The sequence below is a fragment of the Pogoniulus pusillus genome, chromosome 27 (genome assembly GCF_015220805.1).
Source record: "Pogoniulus pusillus isolate bPogPus1 chromosome 27, bPogPus1.pri, whole genome shotgun sequence".
Lineage (NCBI taxonomy): Eukaryota > Metazoa > Chordata > Aves > Piciformes > Lybiidae > Pogoniulus > Pogoniulus pusillus.
Genome location: NC_087290.1, coordinates 2,094,694 through 2,117,872, shown reverse-complemented (window position 1 = coordinate 2,117,872; position 23,179 = coordinate 2,094,694). Strand labels below are relative to the sequence as shown.

The window sequence follows — 23,179 nt, the reverse complement described above, 5'->3', positions numbered from 1 at the left end:
CGTTGCTAGGGAAGCGCAGCGGTAGCTAGGGGATGACGTCACCGCAGATCTCGCGAGAGTTGCGGCCGGAGGAGGTGGCGGCGGCGAAGTCCCGCGAGAGGCGCGAGCCGTCCCGGCGCTGGAGGTCGTTCGAGTCACGGAGCTCGCGCCATGCTGTCCCGCGCCGCCCCCGCAGCGCTGCGCCGCGGCCTGGCCACCGGCACCCAGGTACGGCCCGCACCGGCACCGGCACCGGCACCGGCACTGCCCCTGCGCCGCGGCCTGGCCACCAGCACTCAGGTACGGCCCTCACCGGCCCCGGCCCCGGCCCTGCGCCGCGGCCTGGCCACCGGCACCCAGCTACGGCCCGCACCGGCACCGGCACTGCCCCTGCGCCGCGGCCTGGCCACCGGCACCCAGCTACGGCCCGCACCGGCACCGGCCCTGCGCCGCGGCCTGGCCACCGGCACCCAGGTACGGCCCGCACCGGCACCGGCCCTGCGCCGCGGCCTGGCCACCGGCACCCAGGTACGGCCCGCACCGGCACCGGCCCTGCGCCGCGGCCTGGCCACCGGCACTCAGGTACGGCCCGCACCGGCACCGGCCCTGCGCCGCGGCCTGGCCACCGGCACTCAGGTACGGCCCGCACCGGCACCGGCCCTGCGCCGCGGCCTGGCCACCGGCACTCAGGTACGGCCCGCACCGGCCCCGGCCGCTCCCCGAGCCGCCGCCCCGGCACACCGCCGCCCCGGACACGGGCATCGGCGGCTGCGGCGGCAGTGCGGGGGCGGTGCGGGCATGTGGGGTCCCTGCGGCAGTGCTGCGGCTCAGCCCCTGCAGCTGGGTGCGGCCTGCGGGTGCCGGAGCGAGGCATGGGCCCTGTGCAGGCAGGCCTGGGCTGGGTGAGCAGCGCCCTGCTTCTGGGGCGGCTCCTGCGGGGGCTGCCTGCTGGACCTGTGGATGTGGCACTGCGGGAGGGCAGCTGGCGGGCAGCCTGGGGGCGGCTTGCTGGCTGGGCAGGAGCTCAGGCGGTTCCATCTGAGCGGGAGGAGAAACTTAGTCTTGAGAACAGAAGCCTGAGAGGGGATCTTGTTAATGCTTACACACATCTGCGGGCTGGGTGTCGGGCTGGAGGTGCCAGGCTCCTGATGCTGCCCTGTGACGGCTGTGGGGTGGTACCCAGAGGGCAGCTGAGCAATGCTCAGCAAGAGCTGAAGGAGCTGTGGGGGGCAGGAGCCTGGGACCAGACTCTTGTGAGTGGTGCCCAGGGACAGGCCAAGGGGCAGCAAGGGGCACAAAGTGTCAGGCAGGAGGTTGACTGTGCAGAGGAGGAGCAAGTTGTTTGTTGTGAGGGTGCTGGAGGCCTGGAGCAGGCTGCCCAGAGAGGCTGTGGAGTGTCCTTGTGTGGAGAGCTTCCAACCCCCCTGGCACTGTGCTGCTGGGCAAGCTGCTGTGGGTGCCCTGCTGTAGGAGTGGGGCTGGGCTGGATGATCCTCAGAGGTCCCTTCCAGTCGCCCCCATTCAGTGAGTCTAAGTGATGCTTCTGCTGATGGGCTGCAGTGGCTGGCAGGCAGTGGATGAGATGCAGGTTTCCTTGCTGCTGCCTTCCTCTCCTGCAAGCATTGCTGTGCCTGAGAATGAGCACTGCTGCCTGGGGTTTGGCAGTAATCCTTCATGTGCTGAAATCCTCTGGGCATGACTCGTGGTACCAGGGGAGGAGGAGCTGCTGCTGTGTGGGGGGTCCTGACCTCTGTCTCCTGGTGTATGTAGCTGCCCGTGGCAGATGCCAGGGGGCAGCTCTAGAGATGCCCTTTACAAGAGCCATGGCATCATTTGAGTTGGAAGAGACCTCTCAGATCAAGTCCAGCCCTGAGCCCAGCACTGCCAGGGCACCACTGAACCCTGGCCCTCAGCACCACCACTCCGTGGCTTTGAAACCCCTCCAAGGATGGGGACTCCACCACTGCCCTGGGCAGCCTGGAGCAGGCCTTGACAACTCTTTTGGGGACGAAATAGTTCCTCAAGTCCAACCTAAACCTCCCCTGGAGCAGCCTGAGGCCATTTGCTCTCATCCTGTCACTTGATACTATGGAGAAGAGCCCAACCCCCACCTGGCTGCAGCCTCCTTGCAGGGAGTCGTAGCGAGTCAGAAGGTCTGCCCTGAGCCTTCTCCTGTGCTGATCAAGCCCAGGGCAGTGTTGAGCAACACGAAGGGAGGTTTGTCTAATCCCTTTGATGATTATTGCCTTGATTAGCAGGGAGGCTTTGACCTCCTGCTCTCAGCCCTGGTGTAAGTGTGGGGCAGAGCAGTGACTAATGGCAGACTTTGCTTCCCCTGGGAGAGCAACAAGGCAGAGGTGAGCTGAGGCTGCCTGAGCTGCTGGGTAGATGATTTCTTGTCTCAGCTGCAGCTCCCTGCAGCAGCAGCTTAATTCCTGTGCTGTGGTGGCCTCCTCTGCCAGGCTGGGCTGCTGGAGGAGGTCGTTAGCAGCACTGACTGTGTTAGATGCCTGCAGTAGCCTCTGGGTCTGTGCTGCTTGGGCAGGAGCTTGCATCTGAGTATTCCTTTGGGCTTCACAGATTGCAGCAGGGTGGGAAGGACCCTCCAAGGTCACCCAAGTTGTTGTCAGAGAGAGTGATTGGCACTGGAATGGGCTGCCCAGGGAGGTGGTGGAGTCTGTGTGGCTGGAGGTGTTGAAGCCAAGGCTGGCTGGGGCACTTAGTGCCATGGTCTGGTTGGTTGGGCAGGGCTGGGTGCTAGGTTGGGCTGGCTGAGCTTGGAGCCCTCTCCCAGCCTACTTGATTCTATGATGGTGATGATCTTATCTAAGTCCCCTGCAGTCAACAGGGGCATCTTCAACCAGAAGAGGCTGCCCAGGGCCGTGCTGAGTCCACCAGCTGCACCCTCTGGGCAGCCTGTTCCAGTGTCTCACCACTCTCATTGTGCAGAATGGAGCAGCTGAACCCTCAGGTGTTTAGCTTGGAGAAGAGGAGACTGAGAGCAGACCTCATTGCTCTCTGGAGCTCCCTGAGAGGAGTCTGGATCCAGGTGGAGCTTGGGCTCTGCTTCCAAAGAGCAAGCACAGGTTGAGAGGAAAGAGCCTAACATTGCCCCAGGGGAGGTTTAGGTTGCACCTGAGGAGCAGTTACTTCCCCGTGGTGGTTGTCACGACCTGGTCCACCCTGCCCAGGGCACTCATGGAGTCCCCATCCCTGGAGGGCTTTGAGAGCTGTGCAGGTGTGATGCTGAGTGCCTTGGTTTGGTGCTGCCCTGCCAGTGCTGGCTTAAGGCTTGGACTCGATGGTGCTTGCAGGAGGTGTTTGCAGCCTTCCTGATCCTCTGATCCTTCTGCTTCCTCTGCCTGGCCCTGCTTGCCTTTGGCTCTGCAGGTTGATCCTTCTGCTTCTTCTGCCTGGCCCTGCTTGCCTTTGGCTCTGCAGGTTGATCCTCTGCTTCCTCTGCCTGGCCCTGCTTGCCTTTGGCTCTGCAGGTTGATCCTTCTGCTTCTTCTGCCTGGCCCTGCTTGCCTTTGGCTCTGCAGGTTGATCCTCTGCTTCCTCTGCCTGGCCCTGCTTGCCTTTGGCTCTGCAGGTTGATCCTCTGCTTCCTCTGCCTGGCCCTGCTTGCCTTTGGCTCTGCAGGTTGATCCTCTGCTTCCTCTGCCTGGCCCTGCTTCCTTTGGCTCTGCAGGTTGCAGAAGGCTGTTTTGCTCTCTGTCCCTGGGGCAGCAGTGGTGCTGAGCACTCGCTGAGGGCTTAGGCAATCAGGTGATGAAAGCATTGAGTAAGGCAAGGGAGAGCAATGAGCAGGTGGTGACATCCTCGACCTCCCACAGCCTCTCTGCACTGTTTGTCTTCTCTTTTCCCCCCCTGCCCTCAGAACAATGCCAAGGTGGCAGTGCTGGGAGCCTCGGGGGGCATTGGGCAGCCTCTGTCCCTGCTGCTGAAGAACAGTCCCCTGGTCAGCAAGCTCAGCCTCTACGACATCGCCCACACGCCCGGGGTGGCCGCGGACCTCAGCCACATCGAGACCAGGGCCACTGTCAAAGGTACTGCTGCACACCCTCCTCTGGCCTGACAGCTCCTCTGGGGTGCCTGAGTGGCCTGACAGCTCCTCTGGGGTGCCTGAGTGGCCTGACAGCTCCTCTGGGTGGGTGCCTGAGTGGCCTGACAGCTCCTCTGGGTGGGTGCCTGAGTGGCCTGACAGCTCCTCTGGGTGGGTGCCTGAGTGGCCTGAAAGGTCCTTTTGGTTGTCTCTGAGTGTCTTGAAAGGTCCTTTTGGTTGTCTCTGAGTGTCTTGAAAGGTCCTTTTGGTTGTCTCTGAGTGTCTTCAAAGGTCCTTTTGGTTGTCTCTGAGTGTCTTCAAAGGTCCTTTTGGGTGTCTGAGTGTCTTCAAAGGTCCTCTTGAGTGTCTCTGAGTGACCTGAAAGCTCCTCTGGGGAGCCTGAGTGGCCTGAAAGCTCCTGTTGGATGGCTCTACCACTTGTAGATGCCCATAGCTTGTGAGAGGCATCCCCACCTTGAAGCCTGATGTCCACCTCAGCATCTCCTTCTCCAGCAGTGCCTGACTAATGAAGGTGCAGCTGATGAGCCTGACATGTGGAGGTGCAGCCTGTGAGCTTGGCTGATCCTTTGATGAAGTTCTTTTTCCTCTCCAACCTAGTGTTGAGAACACTTCCAGGGAGGAGAACCCATCCCTGGGCAACCTTAAAGAGAAATCTAAATCAAAAGAGGAATTTAGGCTCCTCTGGGTGTAATTTTGTACTCCAATGTGTTGGATATTTACTTAACTGCCAAGAATATAACGACCTGAACATCTCCCTCCAGGTTTCATGGGAGCTGAGCAGCTGCCTGAGTGCCTAAAGGGTTGTGATGTTGTTGTTATTCCTGCTGGAGTGCCCAGAAAACCAGGTATGGCCCTGCTGGAAAGCTCCAAGCCTTCACTTGGTGGTTTCATTCTGCTCTCCTGGTGCTCAGCAGAGCTGTGGGTGGGTTTTTGTGCTGCTCTCAGAGCTGCTTTCAATCTGGTGCTGAACACCTCCAGGGGGGAAGAGATCCACAACCTCCCTGGGCAACCTTTGGTTGCCCAGGGAGGTTGTGGATCTCTTCCCCCCTGGAGGTGTTCAGCATGAGGTTGGATAAGGCCTTGAGCAGCCTGTGCTGATGGGAGGTGTCCCATTCCTTGAGGGAATGCTGATGAACCTCCCTAGAATTTCTCTGCCTCCTCCATTTCCATCCCTGCAGCCTCCTCTGGACTCTCTGCAACTGAGGAGCCCAGAGCTGGACCCAGCACTCCACATGTGGCCTCCCTAGGGCAGTGTAGAGGAGGATGAGAACCTCCCTTGCCCTGCTGCCCACACTCTTCTCTCCTCCCTGCCCCCCAGGTCACATTGCTGCCCCATGGGCACTTGCTGTCCCCCAGCACTCCCAGCTCCTTCTCCTTGCAGCTGCTCCCCAGCAGGTCCCCCCTCAGCTGTCCTGCTGCAGGAGCTTGTTCCTGCCCAGGGCCAGGACCCTGCACTTGCCCTCGGGGAGCTCCATGAGGTTCCCTCTGCCCAGCTCTGCAGCCTGCCCAGGTCTGGCTGATGGCAGCACAGCCTGAGGGATGTCTGTCACTGCTCCCAGTTTGGGACCAGCAGCAAACTGCCTGAGGCTGCACTCTGTGCCTTCATCCTGGCTCTTGATGAAGATGTTGGCCAGGCCTGGCTGCAGTGCTGACCCCTGCAGAACAGAACTCCTGTAGGGCTGAAAGCAGCAACTGGTGCACCTCTGGAGCATGCTGAGCTGCCTGCAGGGAGGCTGTAGCCAGGTGGGGTTGGGCTCTGCTGCCAGGCAGCCAGCACCAGAAGAAGGGGACACAGTCTCAAGTTGTGCCAGGGGAGGTTCAAGCTGGATGTGAGGAGGAAGCTGTTGGCAGAGAGAGTGATTGGCATTGGAATGGGCTGCCCAGGGAGGTGGTGGAGTCTCTGTGGCTGGAGGTGTTTAAAGAGAGACTGGCTGGGGCACTTAGTGCCAGAGTTTAGTTGGTTAGATGGTGTTAGGTGATAGGTTGGACTTGATGATCATAGAATCAAGCAGGTTGGAAGAGAGCTCCAAGCTCAGCCAGCCCAACCTAGCACCCAGCCCTGCCCAACCAACCAGACCATGGCACTAAGTGCCCCAGCCAGGCTTGGCTTCAACACCTCCAGCCACACAGACTCCACCACCTCCCTGGGCAGCTCATTCCAATGCCAATCACTCTCTCTGCCAACAACTTCCTCCTCACATCCAGCCTAGACCTCCCCCAAAGAAGAGAGCTCCAAGCTCACCCAGCCCACCCTGGCACCCAGCCCTGTCCAATCACCAGACCATGGCACTAAGTGCCTCATCCAGGCTCGGTCTTGGAGGTCTTCTCCATCCTGACTGATTCTTTGATTCTGTGGTTCCTTGGGAAGCCTCCTGAGAAAAAGCAGCAGCTTCCCATGGCTGTGTCCCACAGCAGGTGCAACCCAAACCAGTTCTGCCTTCTCCTGAGCATGGAGGTGTTGCAGCCAAGCCTGGCTGGGGCACTTAGTGCCATGGTCTGGTTGGTTGGGCAGGGCTGGGTGCTAGGTTGGACTGGATGAGCTTGGAGCTCTCTTCCAACCTGGCTGATTCTCTGAAGAATTACCCTGAGTGACTTCTGCTCCTCTTGTGGCTGTGTTTCAGGCATGACTCGTGATGACCTCTTCAACACCAATGCCAGCATTGTTGCCACCTTGACCACTGCCTGTGCAAAGCACTGTCCAGAGGCCATGATCTGCATCATCTCCAACCCGGTGAGTGCTTCCCAGGCACCTTGGCAGCCATCCAGGCACTGCAGTCAGCTCTGACTTCCTCTTGGTCTTGATCAGTGTCTTTAAGGGTTTGCAGGGAAAGGACTCAAAGCCTTGTCCAGGCTGGAGAAGAGAAGGCTGCAGGGAGACCTTAGAGTTGCCTGAAGGGGCTCCAAACAGGCTGCAGAGGGACTGCTCCCAAAGGCCTGCAGGGGCAGCAGCAGGGGCAATGGTTTGAAATGAGAGCAGAGCAGATTGAGATTGGATGTGAGGAACAAGTTCTGCAGCAGGAGGCTGCTGCAACACTGCAGCAGGTTGCCCTGTGGCTGACAGCCCTCAGGCTGTGCTGCCATCAGCCAGACCTGGGCAGGCTGCAGAGCTGGGCAGAGGGAACCTCATGGAGCTCCCCAAGGGCAAGTGCAGGGTCCTTGCCCTGGGCAGGAACAACCTCTTGCAGCAGGACAGCTGAGGGGGGACCTGCTGGGAAGCAGCTGCAAGGAGAAGGAGCTGGGAGTGCTGGGGGACAGCAAGTGCCCATGGGGCAGCAATGTGCCCTGGGGGGCAGGGAGGCAAATGGTGTCCTGGGGGGGGAGGGGGCATGAAAAGTTGTAGCCAGCAAGTGGAAGGAGGATCTCTTACCCCCTTTACTCTGCCCTCGGGAGCCACATGTGGAGTGCTGGGACCAGCTCTGGGCTCCCCACTCAGGAGAGCCAGGGAAGTGCTGGGGAGAGCCCAGGGGAGGCTGCAGAGCTGCTGAGGGGCCTGGAGCAGCTCTGGAAGGAGCAAAGGCTGAGAGCCCTGGGGCTGAGAGCCTGCAGAAGAGCAGCCCCAGAGGGCATCTGAGCAATGCTCTGCAAGAGCTGAAGGAGCTGTGGGGGGCAAGAGCCTGGGGCCAGACTCTTGTGAGTGGTGCCCAGGGACAGCACAAGGGGCAGCAAGGGGCACAAAGTGTCAGGCAGGAGGTTGGCTGTGCAGAGGAGGAGCAAGTTGTTTGCTGTGAGGGTGCTGGAGGCCTGGAGCAGGCTGCCCAGAGAGGCTGTGGAGTGTCCTTGTGTGGAGAGCTTCCAACCCCCTGGCACTGTGCTGCTGGGCAAGCTGCTGTGGGTGCCCTGCTGTAGGAGTGGGGCTGGGCTGGATGATCCCCAGAGGTCCCTTCCAACCCTCCCATGCTGGGGCTCTGGGATTGTGTGGCACTGCCCTGTTTGTTGTTGTTTGGCACCAGTCTCAGGCTGGTTGCAGTGAGCAGCTGCTTGTTGTTGCTCCCAGGTGAACTCAACCATCCCAATCACCTCAGAGGTCTTCAAGAAGCAGGGAGTCTACAACCCCAAAAAGATCTTCGGGGTCACCACACTAGACATTGTCAGAGCAAACACCTTCGTGGCTGAGCTCAAGGTGGGTCATGGCAGCAGCAGCAGCTGAGGGGCAAATGTTGTGCTGTGATCATTAGAGACACCCAAAATACTCTTTTGGGTCACTGCAGAGAGCCCAAAGGGTTTGGAATTGCTGTGAGGCTGCAGGCTGGGGCAGCCCTTCATGGCCTGCAGGAGTCTGGGGATAGAATTTCTGTGCTGTGGGAGGCTGTGACCTTTCCTTCAGACAGCTTATCCCCTGCAGGCACTCTCTGTGCTCCCCTCAGCCCTGCTGCCATCTGCAGCCCTGCTGGTGCCACCAGAGCAGAGGCTTGGCCTGGGGCATGGCAGCAAGTCCCAAGTGCTGCGTTGCAGAGCGTTCGGCCACCTACCAGGGCTGTGCCAGCTTCCTGCTCTTCACACTCTGTGCTTGAGCTGCTCTTCATCTGCACTGGCATCAAAACCATCCTGGAGTTATGCTGGAGGTCAGCTCTGGATCTGGCTTTGCCCCTGGAGGTTGTGCCCTGGGCTGTAATGTGCCCAAACCCCAAGCAGGGCATGAAGCGTAGCGGCTTGGGATGTTTTCCTGCTCCATCTGCTGCAGAACCTGGGAAGTTTCCTTTGTCTCTTAGGGCTTGGATCCAGCTCGAGTCACTGTTCCAGTGATTGGTGGCCATGCTGGGAAGACCATCATCCCTCTGATCTCCCAGGTGGGTCACAGCTGCTGGGAGTGCTCCTGCTTTAGTGGGAGAGCTTGGACTGGATGATCTCCAGAGGTCCCTTTCAACCTCCACCCTGCTGGGACCAGGGCAGTGAATCAAAGTGGGAAAAGCTTTGCTGCTCTAAGTGGGGATAAAATATCCCTCCCAGGGCATTCTGAGGGACTGAGTGCAAGGGCTTTGGAGCAGCTCAGTGCTGAGAGGCTGCTTTGGTTAGATAGGACAGGCAGCTGCACACAGCTGGATCTGTAGGTTCAGTACCTGCTCAGACACTGCTGCGTCCTCCACAATCACAGAAGCATCCAGGTTGGAAAAGCCCTTTCAGGATCACCAAATCCAACCTCTAATCCTTGTCTGCAAGATTCACCTTAACCCATCTCCCTAAGCACCACATCCAAAAGGCTCTTGTCTTCCATGGTGCCACAGTGAGCAAGCTCTTTGGTGGCTTTTTGCAGTTCCTCAGGCCTGCTACATCTGCCTGCTGCTGAGGGCTGCTCAGCAGCGGCCATGGCATGGCCCTGGGGTGGCTGCAGAGCTGTGGCTTGTCCTTGGGGCAGGGAGCCAGGGCTGGGTTCCTGTCACAGCTCAGCCTGGTGGGCACTGCCAGCTGATGGCTTTGTCACACAGACTGTCAGCTGGAGTAGGTGAGTCTCCCTGTTGAGAACTGTTTAAACAGCTCTTGATCAGTGCAAGAAGCATCTTGTGGGTGGCCTTAGCTGAGTCTGAGGGGTCCTGGTGTCTGGGAATTAACTTCTGCCTTCCACTCCAGTGCACACCAAAAGTGGACTTCCCTCAGGATCAACTGGTGAAGCTCACAGGGAGGATTCAAGAAGCTGGCACTGAAGTTGTCCAGGCTAAAGCAGGAGCAGGTTGGTTCTACAGCTCCTGTTGGCCAGCTGGGTGGGTGCAGTCCTCTTCAGCTCACATTCACTGACAACGCTGAGCTGCTGCTGGCAGATCTGCTCTGCCATGGCAGCCCTGCCTGAGCTGTGGTGCTGGAACAGCCTCAGTGTGTAGGGTAAAGCAAATGAACTGATCCCAGGCTGTGGAGAGCTTTAAGAGGAAGCTTCTCTGTCAGATTCAGATGTTTCCTCCTACCACTCTGCTCAGCCGAGGAACGTGGAGCTGGCCAAGAGCTGAAGTCATCTGGGCTGCAGCTCTGCTAAAGGTCTCAGTGTGGAAGCCCTTTGATGCTGAAGAAGATCTCAGCTCTGAAAGGGCTCTGCTGTAAAACTGGTTTCATTCTGCAGGCTCTGCCACCCTGTCCATGGCCTACGCCGGTGCTCGCTTTGTCTTCTCCCTGCTGGAAGCCATGAACGGGAAGCAGGGAGTTGTGGAGTGCTCCTTTGTGAAGTCAGAGGAGACAGAGAGCCCTTACTTCTCCACTCCTCTGCTGCTGGGGGTATGTGCTGGCACTGCTGCAGCCAGGGCTTCAGCCTGGGCCTTACCTGGAGGGTTTCAGATCAGGCCAATCCCCGGAGTGAGCAGCAGCAGAGCTTCAGTTCTTGAGTGTTTGGTGTGTTCAGAGACCTGGCTGCAGGGGTGGGCAACCTCATGGAGCTCAGCAAGGGCAAGTGCAGGGTCCTGGCCCTGGGCAGGAACAAGCTCCTGCAGCAGGACAGCTGAGGGGGGACCTGCTGGGAAGCAGCTGCAAGGAGAAGGAGCTGGGAGTGCTGGGGGACAGCAAGTGCCCATGGGGCAGCAATATGCACTGGTGGGCATGGAGGAGAGAAAAGTGTGGGCAGCAGGGCAAGGGAGGTTCTCATCCTCCTCTACACTGCCCTAGGGAGGCCACGTGTGGAGTGCTGGGTCCAGCTCTGGGCTCCCCAGGTGCAGAGAGCCAGGGAAGTGCTGCAGAGAGTCCAGGGCAGGCTGCAGAGCTGCTGAGGGGCCTGGAGCAGCTCTGGGAGGGGCAAAGGCTGAGAGCCCTGGGGCTGAGAGCCTGCAGAAGAGCAGCCCCAGAGGGCATCTGAGCAATGCTCTGCAAGAGCTGAAGGAGCTGTGGGGGGCAAGAGCCTGGGGTCAGACTCCTGTGAGTGGTGCCCAGGGACAGGCCAAGGGGCAGCAAGGGGCACAAAGTGTCAGGCAGGAGGTTGGCTGTGCAGAGGAGGAGCAAGTTGTTTGTTGTGAGGGTGCTGGAGGCCTGGAGCAGGCTGCCCAGAGAGGCTGTGGAGTGTCCTTGTGTGGAGAGCTTCCAACCCCCCTGGCACTGTGCTGCTGGGCAAGCTGCTGTGGGTGCCCTGCTGTAGGAGTGGGGCTGGGCTGGGTGACCTCCAGAGGTCCCTTCCAGCCTCACCCTGCTGTGGTTCTGCAGCATGTACCTCATGCTCTTGAGGGCTGCTGTTGCTTTTATCTGCTCTTAGGCTGTAGGTCAGTGAGGAGCCAGAGGTTCAGTGTCAGTCTCTCTTAGGAGGTCAAACTTGCCTCAAGCCATCTCCTGCTGCCAGAGGGTTTGCTGTGATTACCCAGGCAGCAATCCTGTCTCCTCTGCTTCATCTGCTGCAGGCAAATCCCTCAGAGCTGCAGGCACACAGGCAACTGCAGCATGGATTAGGATTAGCAGATTGCTTTCAGGGTCTCTGCTGAGCTCAGCCAGAAGTGTTCCTTTTGTCACCCTTCCCCTCTAGGGGGTGTGGGGAAGAAAAGGGGGAAGCTGCAGCCCTGTGCTGGCTGCTGGGGTGCAGAGGATGGGGGATGCTGCCTTGGGAGCTGGCTGGTGAGGGAGTGGAGGTGGAGGAGGGGGTTAAGGGGTAGGGTTGGGACTGTGAAAGCCTAAAGGTGCAGCTCAGAAGCAGTTTGAGACCACAACACAGTGGCAAGTGATGGACATACACCAGTGGGGAGAGATCATCCTGCTCCTGGTGGGTCCCAAGGCAGGAAGAGGCCTCATCCCTGGAGGTGTTCAAGGTCAGTTTGGATGAGGCCTTGATGAAGTTCTTCCTAGTGCTGAACACCTCCAGGGAGGAGAACATCCACAGCCTCCCTGGGCAGCATGCAGGTTGGATGAGGCCTTGAGCAACATGGGCTGGTGGAAGATGTCCCTGCCTGAGGCAGGTTGGAACTGGCTGAGCTTAAAGGTCCCTTCCAGTCCCCATCCCATTCCATGTCTCCATGAAGGGCCATGCAGGAGCAGCAGTGTCAGTCTCTCTTGGAGGAGCTGCTGGGCTGGCTTCAAGCTTCCTGCTTGTGAACAGTGGATGAGAGTCACAGAACGTGGGGGGGAGTTGGAGATCACCAAACCCACACCCCCCACACCAGAGCAGCAGGACCTAGGGCAGGTACAGTCCCCCTTACAGGCTGGCTGCCCTCGGCAGGTCACACAGGAGTGCATCCAGGTTGGAATCTCCCCAGGCAGATTCCACAGCCCCTCTGGGCAGCCTGCCCCAGGGCTCTCTCACCCTCAGCATAAAGAAGTTTCTCCTGGTGCTGAGGTGGAACCTCCTGTGGTTGTGAGGGCTGCAGACAGTAAGAGGCTTCTGAGCCTTGCTGGGAAGGGCAGGCTGGAGAAGAGAGAAGTCCCAGGCTGGGTCTCCCATCTCAGCTTGGAGAATGCTTAAAGAGAGCTGGTAAACGACTCTGCAGGTCATTGGCTCAGAGGTTAATCCTTAAATCCTCTTTTCCCTCAGAAAAATGGGATTGAGAAGAACCTGGGCATTGGCAAGATCACTCCCTTTGAAGAGAAGATGGTTGCTGAGGCCATGGCTGAGCTGAAGGCTTCCATCAAGAAAGGAGAGGATTTTGCCAAGAACTTCAAGTGAAGAGGAGTTGATGACAGAGAGAGAGAGAGAAAGAGAGAGAGAGAAGCTACCAACTCCCTTAATTTATTATAGGCATCATGGCAGTGTACAGCTGGGATCCAGAGCTCCTGCTTTGGGGAAGTCTTGTCTCAGCATAATGAATGTTGCCAGTCCACAGCCTCATCATCAATAAATGGCCTCATTTTTTCAGTGTCCCACCTGAAGTGGTCCTGCCATGTTTGGTCTCAGCAGGGCTGGAATAACCTCTGCAAGTAGGGGAAGTGGAGTTTGGGGCTGTGAAGGCTCAGGGGGAGATCTTAAGAGGTCTTGCAGTGCCTGAAGGGGGATGCAGGAATGCTGGGGAGGGATGTTTGACAAAGACTGGGAGTGACAGGAGGAGGGAGAATGGCTTTGAGCTGGGAGAGGGGAGAGTGAGAGTGGAGATGAGGAAGAAATGCTTGAGAGAGAGGGTGGTGAGACACTGGCACAGGTTGAGGGTGGTGAGACACTGGCACAGGTTGCCCAGGGAGGTTGTGGAGCACTGAAGCACCCAATGTGATCGAAGATCACATTGGGTGCTTCAGTGCTCCACAACCTCCCTGGAGGTGTTCAAGGCCAGGCTGGATGAGGCCTTGAGCAGCTGTGTCCCTGCCCATGGCAGGGGGGTTGGAGCTGGATGAGCTTTAAGGTCCCTTCCAACCCATTCTGTGCATGTTCTGCTGCTTGCTTCTGGCCTGGGCTGCTTGCTGGGTGCAGCAGCTGGGAGCCAAGCCTGGTGGGATGGGATTGAGGTGGGGTGAGGAGGTTTGTGCAGGACAACTGAATGATCCAAGAGGGATTTTCTCAGGAGCTGGTGTGGTGCCTCTGGGATTTTGTGGTGCCTGAACCTCTTCCATGATTTGTGACTGTGACACTGGAGGTGCTCAGACTGTCCCTGGAGGTGCTCAGACTGTCCCTGGAGGTGCTCAGACTGTCCCTGGAGGTGCTCAGACTGTCCCTGGAGGTGCTCAAACTGTCCCTGGAGGTGCTCAAACTGTCCCTGGAGGTGCTCAAACTGTCCCTGGAGGTGCTCAAACCGTCCCTGGAGGTGCTCAAACCATCCCTCAGGGGAGATCAAATTGTCCCCAAGTGTGCCCAGACCATCCCTGCAGGTGCCCAGACCATCCCTGCAGGTGCCCAAACCATCACTGTCTGTGCTCAAACCATCCTGGAGGTGCTCAAACCATCTCTCTGTGTGCTCAAACCATCTTGGAGGTGCTTGAACCATCCCTGTGTGTGCTCAGAGCATCCCCGGAGATGCTCAAAGCATCCCTGGAGGTGCTCAAACCATCCCTGGAGGGCTTCAGGAAGGCTGGCCCTGGGGGGACATGGTTTAATGGCCATGGTGGTGATGGGTGGATGGTTGGATTTGATGACCTTGTAGTTCTCCAACCCAAACAGCTGAGTGTATGAAAGACTGAGCAGGAGCTCTGAGTGGTTGGAAGGCTCCTGCTGCCCTGAGGTGCCAAGGAACGATGCAGAGCAGATGCCAAGGAACAAAGCAGATGGCAGGAGCAGAGGGAGGTGGTGGAGTCACCACCCCTGGGCGTGTTTAAAGGTGGTCTGGGTGCGGTGCTGGGGGATATGGCTTAGGGTGAGCCTTGTAGAGCAGGGTTAATGGTTGGGCTTGGTGACCCTGAGGGGCTTTGCCAGCCTGAGCGTTCTGAGTGCCTCCTTTCTGGCCGGGAACAAAAAGCCGCGGGGGGTGGCAGCTGCATCCCTCTCTGCTTGCCTTTCTGCCCTTGTGCATGTGGAATGAGATGTCTGCGTGGCAGCAGCGATGCCTTCTGCTGCTGGCTCCTTTGAAGGTGAGCTTGGATGAAGGGAGCTGTTGCCTTGCTGCTCCCCCGGGCCCTCTGGGCTGCTGGAATTGCTCTGCTCAGAGATGCCAGAGCCCATCCCCCCTTTTCAAGTGCTTCCCCATAAGAGTGGTGAGATACTGAAACAAGTTGCCCAGAGAAGTGGTGGAGGCTTCATCCCTGGAGACATTTGAGGTCAAACTTGGGGCTCTGAGTGATGTAGCCTGCAGAGGAGTTGGGCAAGATGAGCTTTGAGGATCTCTTCCTACCCAAACCATTCTGTGATTCTCTGGAGCTGCTTTGAGCGAGAGAACCTGGGACAGAAGCTTCTCAGAACCAGGGGACTGAGTCCAGCATCAGTAAGTTTGCAGATGACACCAAGCTGGAAGCAGCTGTGGAGCTGATGGAGGGTAGCAGAGCCCTGCAGAGGGACCTGTCCAGGCTGTATGGGTGGGCAGAGGCCAAGGGGAGGAGATTGAACAAGGCCAAGGGCAGGGTTCTACACTTTGGCCACAACAACCCCAAGCAGTGCTACAGGCTGGGGCCAGAGTGGCTGAGAGCAGCCAGGCAGAGAGGGAGCTGGGGGTGCTGGCAGAGAGGAGCTGCAGAGGAGGCAGCAGTGCCCAGGTGGGCAGCAGAGCCAATGGCATCCTGGGCTGGCTCAGGAGCAGTGTGGGCAGCAGGACAAGGGAGGTTCTTCTGCCCCTGTGCTCAGCACTGCTCAGGCCACCCCTGGAGTGCTGTGTCCAGTTCTGGGCCCCTCAAGTCAAGAGAGCTGTTGAGGTGCTGGAAGGTGTTGAGAGAAGGGCAGCAAGGCTGGGGAGGGGCCTGGAGCACAGCCCTGTGAGGAGAGGCTGAGGGAGCTGGGGGGGTGCAGCCTGCAGCAGAGGAGGCTCAGGGCAGAGCTCATTGCTGCCTGCAGCTGCCTGCAGGGAGGCTGTAGCCAGGTGGGGTTGGGCTCTGCTGCCAGGCAGCCAGGGCCAGCAGAAGGGGACACAGCCTGGAGCTGTGCCAGGGCAGGTCTAGGCTGGATGTTGTTAGGAAGTTCCTGGCAGAGAGAGTGATTGGCACTGGAATGGGCTGCCCAGGGAGGTGGTGGAGTCTGTGTGGCTGGAGGTGTTGCAGCCAAGCCTGGCTGGGGCACTGAGTGCCATGGTCTGGTTGGTTGGTTGGGGCTGGGAGCTAGGTTGGGCTGGCTGAGCTTGGAGCTCTCTTCCAACCTGCCTGATTTTGTGCTACTCCAAGGATGCTGCAGGGACTGGAGCACTGCTGATGAGGAGAGGCTGAGAGCCCTGGGGCTGCTTAGTCTGGAGAGGAGAAGGCTGAGAGGGATCTGAGCAATGTCTGTCAATAGCTGAGGGCTGGGGGGCAGGGACGAAGGGACAGGGACAGACTCTGCTCATCTGTGCCCTGGGACAGGACAAGGGGCAATGGATGGAAGCTGCAGCACAGGAAGTTCTACCTCAACACGAGGAAGAACTTCTTGCCTGGAAGGGTCCCAGAGCCCTGGCACAGGCTGCCCAGAGAGGCTGTGGAGTCTCCTCCTCTGGAGCCTTTCCAGCCCTGTCTGGATGTGTTCCTGGGTGCCCTGCACTGGATTCTCTGCTCCTGCTCTAACAGTGGGGTTGGACTGGAAGATGTCCAGAGGTCCCTTCCAACCCTGTGCTGTGATCCTGTGAGCTGGGGAGTTTGTTTCAGTTCATGATTCTGAAGGGGATCTCAGCAATGTGACACTGCCTGAAGGTGGTGCTTGGCTCTTCTCCTGCCCTGTGGGACACAGGCAGGGGACATCCAGCACAGCTCTTGACACTTCATCTCCTCAGCACTGCAGTGTGCTGGGGCTTGGGCTCCTTACAGCAGCACTGATGAAATGGAAGCCTTGGCAGTTGCTACCCTGCAGGCTTGGAACAAAGTGGTTATTGGGTGGTATTAATAGAATTAAAGGTTAAAGATGGTGCTGGAGGGGGGCAGGGGAGGGTGTCAGAGCTGGAGGACACAGCCTGGCCAGAGCAGTGAATGCCCTGGGCAGTGTTCAAACAGTAAATGGGATGTGTGTGGCAGATGTTCACAGGCTCATGGAATGGGTTGGGTTGGAAGGGATCTTAAAGCTCATCCAGGGTCAAGGTCCTGCCAGGGGCAGGGACACCTCCCACCAGCACAGGTTGCTCAAGGCCTCATCCAACCTGCCCTTGAACATCTCCAGGGAGGAGAACATCCACATCCTCCCTGGGCAACCTCTGCCAGTGTCTCCTCACTCTCCACTCTCATTCTCCCCTCTCCCAGCTCAAAGCCATTGTCCCTCATCCTGGCACTCCCAGCCCTTGTCAGTTGTCCCTCCCCAGCTCTCCTGTACCCCTTCAGGTACTGGAAAGCTGCTTTAAGCTCTCCCCAGAGGCTTCTTTCCTCCAGGCTGAAGCAGGCTGCAGCCTTGTGTCCAGAGCTGGGCAGGTTATTGGTAGATGGGCTGCAGCCACCTGCTAGGGTTGGTGCTCTGCACCCCAGCCTGCTCTGCCCAGCTGAGCCTGGCAGTGGTGGCAGGAAGCTTCTGAGCAGGTGGCTGAGGGCTGCAGAGGTTTAGGTATTGAGGTTCATGGTGTGAGTGAAGTTATTCTCTGCCTTGTGTCAGCAGCTCAGGTCCAGCAAGGCCGAGGGGAGCTGCATGGCCAAGCAGAGAGCTTTGCCCACAGCAGTCAGCACCTGAGGACAGCAGGGGAAGAGGAGCTGAAGGTGGAAGAAGATTATGCCCAGCTCCTGCTGACATGCAGGTTCCTCAGAGGCTCCTCCAAATCCCCTTACTGCTATCCATGTCCTTTCCCCTCTGGCAGGGTTTGGGGGCTGAGTCTGCTGGGCTTTGCTCCACCTCAATCCCATGGCAGCTGTTCTCTGTGCCTGGAACCCTGCAGTCCTTTTGGGAAGGGAGGTGAGGCTCCCTGCTTGCTAGGAGGGCACTGGATGAAAATGAGGCATGGGCTTGGCTGGGTGTGATCTGCCTGGAGGCCACTCAGTCACTGTGAAGGCTGGAGAGGGCTCTCAAGGGTATGTTTGGGATTCCCAGCCCTGCCCTTCCCTCTGAGCAGGTTCCCCAGAGGAGGAAAGCCCCTGAGGAGCAGCCTTCCCTCAGGAGAAGGAGGAGTTGGCTGGATGCTCCCAGGTAAGCCAGCACTTTGCCCTGGAAGCTGTCTCCTGTTCTTGCCTCTAATGAGAGATGTGACCTTCACCCTCTGCCCTGCCAGCTGCTGTGGCTGCCTGGCTGGGGCACGGTGCCAGCAGCCCTTGGTTCCTGCCAGCCCTGGAGGCCACCAGGCTGCTGTGGCCAGCTCTGAGAGGAGGCAGAAAGTCTGCTCAGGCCTCCTGGGTTTTGTCCTCATCTCTCAGCAGCCTTTGCCTCTGTGATCTGGAAGCATAGAATCAGTGTCCCAGAATGTCAGGGGCTGAAGGCACCTCCAGAGCTCAGCCCAAGCCCTGCCACAGCAGCAGCACCCAGAGCAGGTCACACAGAACACATCCAGGCAGGGTTTGAGGATCTCCAGAGAGGGAGACTCCACAGCCCCCCTGGGCAGCCTGTGCCAGGGCTCTGCCACCCTCACAGGGCAAAAATTCCTCCTCAGGTCTCCATGGAACTTCCTCTGCCTCAGCTCCCACCACTGCCCCTTGTGCTGGCACTGGCATCCCCCAGCAGAGCCTGGCTGCAGCTCCTGGCACTCACCTGCACACATTGATCACCACTGCTGAGGGCACCTCTCAGCTCCTCTGCTCCCAGCCCCAGCTCCCTCAGGCTCTCCTCCTAACAGAGCTGTTCCCTTCCCTCCAGCACCTTTGTGGCTCTGTGCTGGACTCTCTCCAGCAGTTCTGTGTCCCTCTGGAACTGGGGGCCCAGAGCTGGACACAGGACTGCAGACATCTGCCGTCAGAGCTCTGGCGATGCGCAGGGAGCTGCCTCTTCCCTGGGCAGCTCGGCCCAGCTGTCGGCCGCAGGGCAGCTGTGGGTGCAGCGCTGGGCAGCGGTGCGCAGCTGCCAGGGCTCAGCATCCCCCTGTGCTGCGGCTGCGCGGCGGGAGGGGAGCGCAGCAACGCTGAGAGCGCAGCTCAGGGCTTGCGCTGCCGCCGCCTCGGGGACCCGGGGGAGGGGAGCTTCAGATGGGGCGAGCACAGGGGCAGGCTGGTAGCCCTCTCTGCCTCTCTTCCTGGGAGATTTTCCTCCTCCTGACTCCGTGGAAGAGTTTGAGGCAGGGGTACAGAGCTGCCCCCGCAGTCTCAGCCTGGGGAGGGGGGGGAAGGCTCTGGGTTGTGGCAGCCCGAAGGTGGCAGCAGCAGCAGCAGCTTTGCCTTCGGGTGGGGCTGGCAGCCCTGGCAGCCTGGGGACGGGCGATGCGGTTTGGGTGATGCTCAGGAGAAGCAGGAGCAGGGCAAAGGACGGCAGAAAGGCAGCTGGGTGCGCGCAGCCCCTGCCCGGGCAGAGCTGGCAGCATGCCCAGCTCCGGGCACCGAGCATACCCTGAGGGGGTGGGGGCAGCTCGCAGAGGAGCTGATGCCCCCCTTCAGCCTGGGCTCGCTGGGGCTGGCAGGTCACAGCAGGCAGCTGTGAAGAGCATCCCCAGAGGGCATCTGAGCAATGCTCAGCGAGAGCTGAAGGAGCTGTGGGGGGCAAGAGCCTGGGGCCAGACTCTTGTGAGTGGTGCCCAGGGACAAGCCAAGGGGCAGCAAGGGGCACAAAGTGTCAGGCAGGAGGTTGGCTGTGCAGAGGAGGAGCAAGTTGTTTGTTGTGAGGGTGCTGGAGGCCTGGAGCAGGCTGCCCAGAGAGGCTGTGGAGTGTCCTTGTGTGGAGAGCTTCCAACCCCCCTGGCACTGTGCTGCTGGGCAAGCTGCTGTGGGTGCCCTGCTGTAGGAGTGGGCTTGGGCTGGATGCTTTCCAGAGGCCCCTTCCATGCTGGGGTTCTGTGTTTCTGTCAGAGGCTTTGCTGTGAGCAGGAACCATCTGAAGGGTGGTTTGGGCTTTGCAGAAGCCTCTCCCTCTCCTCCCTGGGCAGCCATGGGCAGTGTGGAATTGCTGCTCTTCACTCCCTGCCATGCCCTCCAGCTCTTGCTCTTCCCCTGGGCTGCCTCAGGGCAGGTCTGGAACGCCTCAGCCTTTGCTCCTCACAGAGCTGCTTCAGCCCCCTCAGCTTTGCAGCCTCCCCTGGGCTCCCTCCAGCTGTTCCCTGTCTGTCTTGAGCTGGAGAGCCCAGAGCTGGAGCCAGCCCCCCGGATATGGCCTCTCCAGGGCAGAGCAGGGGGAGAGGCACTTAGTGCCATGGTCTGGTTGATTGAATAGGGCTGGGTGCTAGGTTGGACTGGATGAGCTTGGAGCTCTCTTCCAACCTGCTTGATTCTGTGATTCTATGAAAAGGAGATCAGAGCATTACCCCCAAACAGAGAGACAAAATGAAACCAAGCACAGCCCTCACCAAGGGAGAAAACATTGGGTACCTGTCACTTGTATCACTGCAATCAGCCTTTAGCACCTAAGTCAAGCCAGGCACCATAATTATCCCTGGAGATGTTCCAGCAAACCCTAGATGGGGCACTTAGTGCCATGGTCTGGTTGATTGGCCAGGGCTGGGTGCTAGGTTGGACTGGATGATCTTGGAGGTCTCTTCCAACCTGCCTGATTCTGTGATGATTCTAAAACTAATAAACAGACTTAGAAATAAGGAGATCCTCCCGTGTGAGGCTGAAGGGTTTGTTTGCCTGTCCTGGAAGGAGGCCAGAGGGGCTGCTCCTTCCCAGCCTCAGGAGCAGATGGCTGGATAATGAAGGTGGCACCATTAGTATGCAGGGGCTGCTGCTGGGGAGGGCATTTGGTTGTCTGTTGGGAGAGGATAAGGTGCCCAGGCTGAGCTCTGCCACTGCCCTGCCTGTCCCTGGCACCTGCTGGCCAAGGGAGCTCCTCAGGGGCTCTGGCACAGAGCAGTGGTGTCACAGAAGAGGAGGATGCAGTACAGGGCTGGTGGCCAACAGTGGGTCCCTGCTTGGCATCTCCTGTGCTGGTGCTGCTGTGGGAGGGCAGCTCATGGGTCCGTAGCAGCTGAGGCTGGCTCAGGTGAGGGCTGCTCGGGGGGCACCCACGGCTGGCTCCTTCCTTCCATGCTTGTTTCTCCTCCAAATCGGGAGGTGCCAAGGGAAAGCAGTGAGTGGCAGCTCCTGGGTGGGCTGGGACAGGATGTGGGGCAGCAGGGTGAGGGTACAAAGTGCTTCCCAGGGCTTCCAGAGTGGCTGGATGAATGCACAGGGAAGGAAGCTCCCTGCTGAGGGCTGGGAGGCTTGGGGAGCTCTGGGGGAGCAGGAGGAGACGCAGCAAAGCCACCCCAGCACCCAGCAGGGCTGTGTGGGCAGTGGGTTGAGCCCAAATCGATGGGAGCCTCCAGCCACCAGGCCACAACCAGATGCCCAATGTCAGCCTGGGCACAGCAGGGGCCGTTCAGATGCCCTGTCCCCAGCCCACGCCGGGCTCCCACAGGGCGGTGATGCCTGCAGCCCTTCCCCCTCAGGCTTTGCTCTGCTCCCCCCAGCTGCTGGAGTCTCCTTGCTGGCTCAGGGGGGTGAGGGCACAAGGAAGCCGTGGAGGGGCTCTGCTGAGGGCTGCCAGTGGTGCCAGCCATGCCCTCCCTGCTCAGCACAGCCCCTGCCAGCCGCATGCCTTCCGCGTCGGGAGCTGCCTGCTGGGGATGGCGAAGCTCAGGTTGGCTCCTTGCAATTAGGCCTCTGCTGCTGCCTGCCTCCTTTGATCTCCTTTAATTATTTATCACTTTATCTTAACCCCCTTCTCTTCCCCCTCCTTCTCCCTGCCGGATCCAGCAGCCCTTTCAAGTGATTATCCTCTCCCTCTCCCCCACCCTGAGCCGTGCCCACCTCTGCCTGTTCCGCCGGCGCTCACCATCCTCTCTCCCTGCTCCTTCCTCCTCTCCCCTTTTGTTCTCTGCCAGATCATCCCTTCACGCCTGCACCCCAGCTCCCTGCCTGCCTGCCAGGCTTTTCTTCCTGCTTTAACCCCTTTTTTTTCCCACCCCTGGATGGCTTTTGCCTTTCTTGTTCCCTTGCCAGGCATGGTGCTGGCTGGGTTCGCCTCCAGGGCCAGCTCTGCCTGGCACCCTGCAGCCTGGGCTGGGCTGTACTGCATTTCTCTCAGTGCTATTTGCTGCTCAACCTGGCCCCTGGCATGCTCTGGGAGCCCCATGGGTCTGCTGCCCTCTGTGCCAGGGGGCTCCTCGTGCTGGTTTTGCTGCTCTGGGAGGGAGCCTGACCACATTCCCCAGCCTCATTTGTTTCCCAGGGTCTGATTCGTTACTCAGGGCTGGGAACGGTGCTGCAGAGGGCAGGACTCAGCCTGGGTTTGACAGAATCACAGAGTGGGACAGATTGGAAGGGGCCTTAAAGATCAGCCATGGGCAAGGCCACCTCCCAGCAGCACAGGTTGCTCATCCAACCTGGTGCTGAACATCTCTGGGGAGGAGGACATCCACAGCCTCCCTGGGCAACCTCTGCCAGTCTCTCCTCACCCTCACTCTCAACAATTTCTTCCTCATCTCCAATTTCAATGTCCCCTCTCCCAGCTCAGTCTTTCTCCTTGTGCCCACCACAGACTCTTTTCTCCTTCCAGCATCTCCCTGACCATGCAGGAGGCTTCTCCTAGGAGCTGCCATCTGCTCTTATCCTGGGAGGATGTGGCAGGGACAAAGCCAGGAGCAGAGGGAGGTAGCAGTGGCCCTGGGGATGCTCCAGGGGCTGACCTGAAGCTCCCACACCCAACACTCCCTTGTCCCCCTGCTACCCCCACCAGCCAGCAGGTGACTCCCCCAAGGCCATGGCCAAGATGTGGCCCTCAACTTGGGCACCTCAGGGGTGCAGAGTGGTTCCTGTGCAAACCCACTCAGCCCAGAGCCCTGCGTCTCCTAAGCTGCTCCTAACAGGTGCCATCTGCTCTTGTCCCAGGGGAATGTGGCAGGGACAAGAGCAGGGGGAGGTACAAGTGGCCTCAGGGATGCTCCAGGGGCTGCTCCAGGGGATGCATCCTCAGGGATACTCCAGGGGCTCCCACAGCCAGTCCCTCGTGGGTGGAGGTTGAGAGAGACTGTCCCGAGCATGGCCAAGCCCTCGTTTATGTAGTGCCTACAATCACAGCCTGGAGAGGCTGAGCTCAGTCCCTCTGCCACCCCAAATGACCCTCTCCTGGCTCCTGTGTGCAGGCTCAGGCAGCCTGGCCAGCGGAGGTCAGGGGCATCTCAGCTGCCCTGGGTGGCTGCAGCCTGGTGCTTGGCGTGGAGCAGCTCTCTGGGGAGTCTCTGTGTGCCCAGGGCACTGGCTGCTGGCAGAGTTTCCATCCAGCCTTGTCAGCCTGCCAAGTTCCAACTGCAGGAGGGCTGCTGGGTGGTGAATGTGGCATGTGAGGCTGTGGAGCAGCAGCTTGGACACAGCCCAGTCCTGTGCAGCAGATCAAGTGCAGGGTCCTGGCCCTGGGCAGGAACAACCTCCTGCAGCAGGACAGCTGAGGGGGGACCTGCTGGGGAGCAGCTGCAAGGAGAAGGAGCTGGGAGTGCTGGGGGACAGCAAGTGCCCATGGGGCAGCAATGTGCCCTGGGGGGCAGGGAGGCAAATGGTGTCCGGGGGGGGGGCATGGAGGAGAGAAGAGTGTGGGCAGCAGGGCAAGGGAGGTTCTCATCCTCCTCTACACTCCCCTAGGGAGGCCACATGTGCAGTGCTGAGTCCAGCTCTGGGCTCCCCAGGTGC

The 23,179-nt window shown here is 59.4% G+C and overlaps 1 protein-coding gene across 4 annotated transcripts; it reads left to right on the top strand.

Moving 5' to 3' along the window:
* The first annotated feature begins 94 nt into the window (after window positions 1-94).
* MDH2 (malate dehydrogenase 2) lies at window positions 95-12,796 on the top strand. 4 transcript variants are annotated; one of them, XM_064166142.1, is made up of 10 exons: window positions 95-207; window positions 340-507; window positions 3,860-4,028; window positions 4,807-4,890; window positions 6,667-6,776; window positions 8,040-8,165; window positions 8,755-8,832; window positions 9,611-9,710; window positions 10,092-10,243; window positions 12,468-12,796. In XM_064166142.1, the coding sequence occupies exons 1-10, from the start codon at window positions 151-153 to the stop codon at window positions 12,597-12,599; spliced, it is 1,176 nt and encodes a 391-aa protein (XP_064022212.1). In that variant the 5' UTR covers window positions 95-150; the 3' UTR covers window positions 12,600-12,796. The 4 variants fall into 4 exon arrangements, with proteins under 4 accessions (XP_064022212.1, XP_064022214.1, XP_064022213.1 ...); XM_064166143.1 differs by having other exon boundaries at window positions 97-207; window positions 340-453; XM_064166144.1 differs by lacking the exon at window positions 340-507 and having other exon boundaries at window positions 96-279.
* The last annotated feature ends 10,383 nt before the right edge of the window (window positions 12,797-23,179 follow it).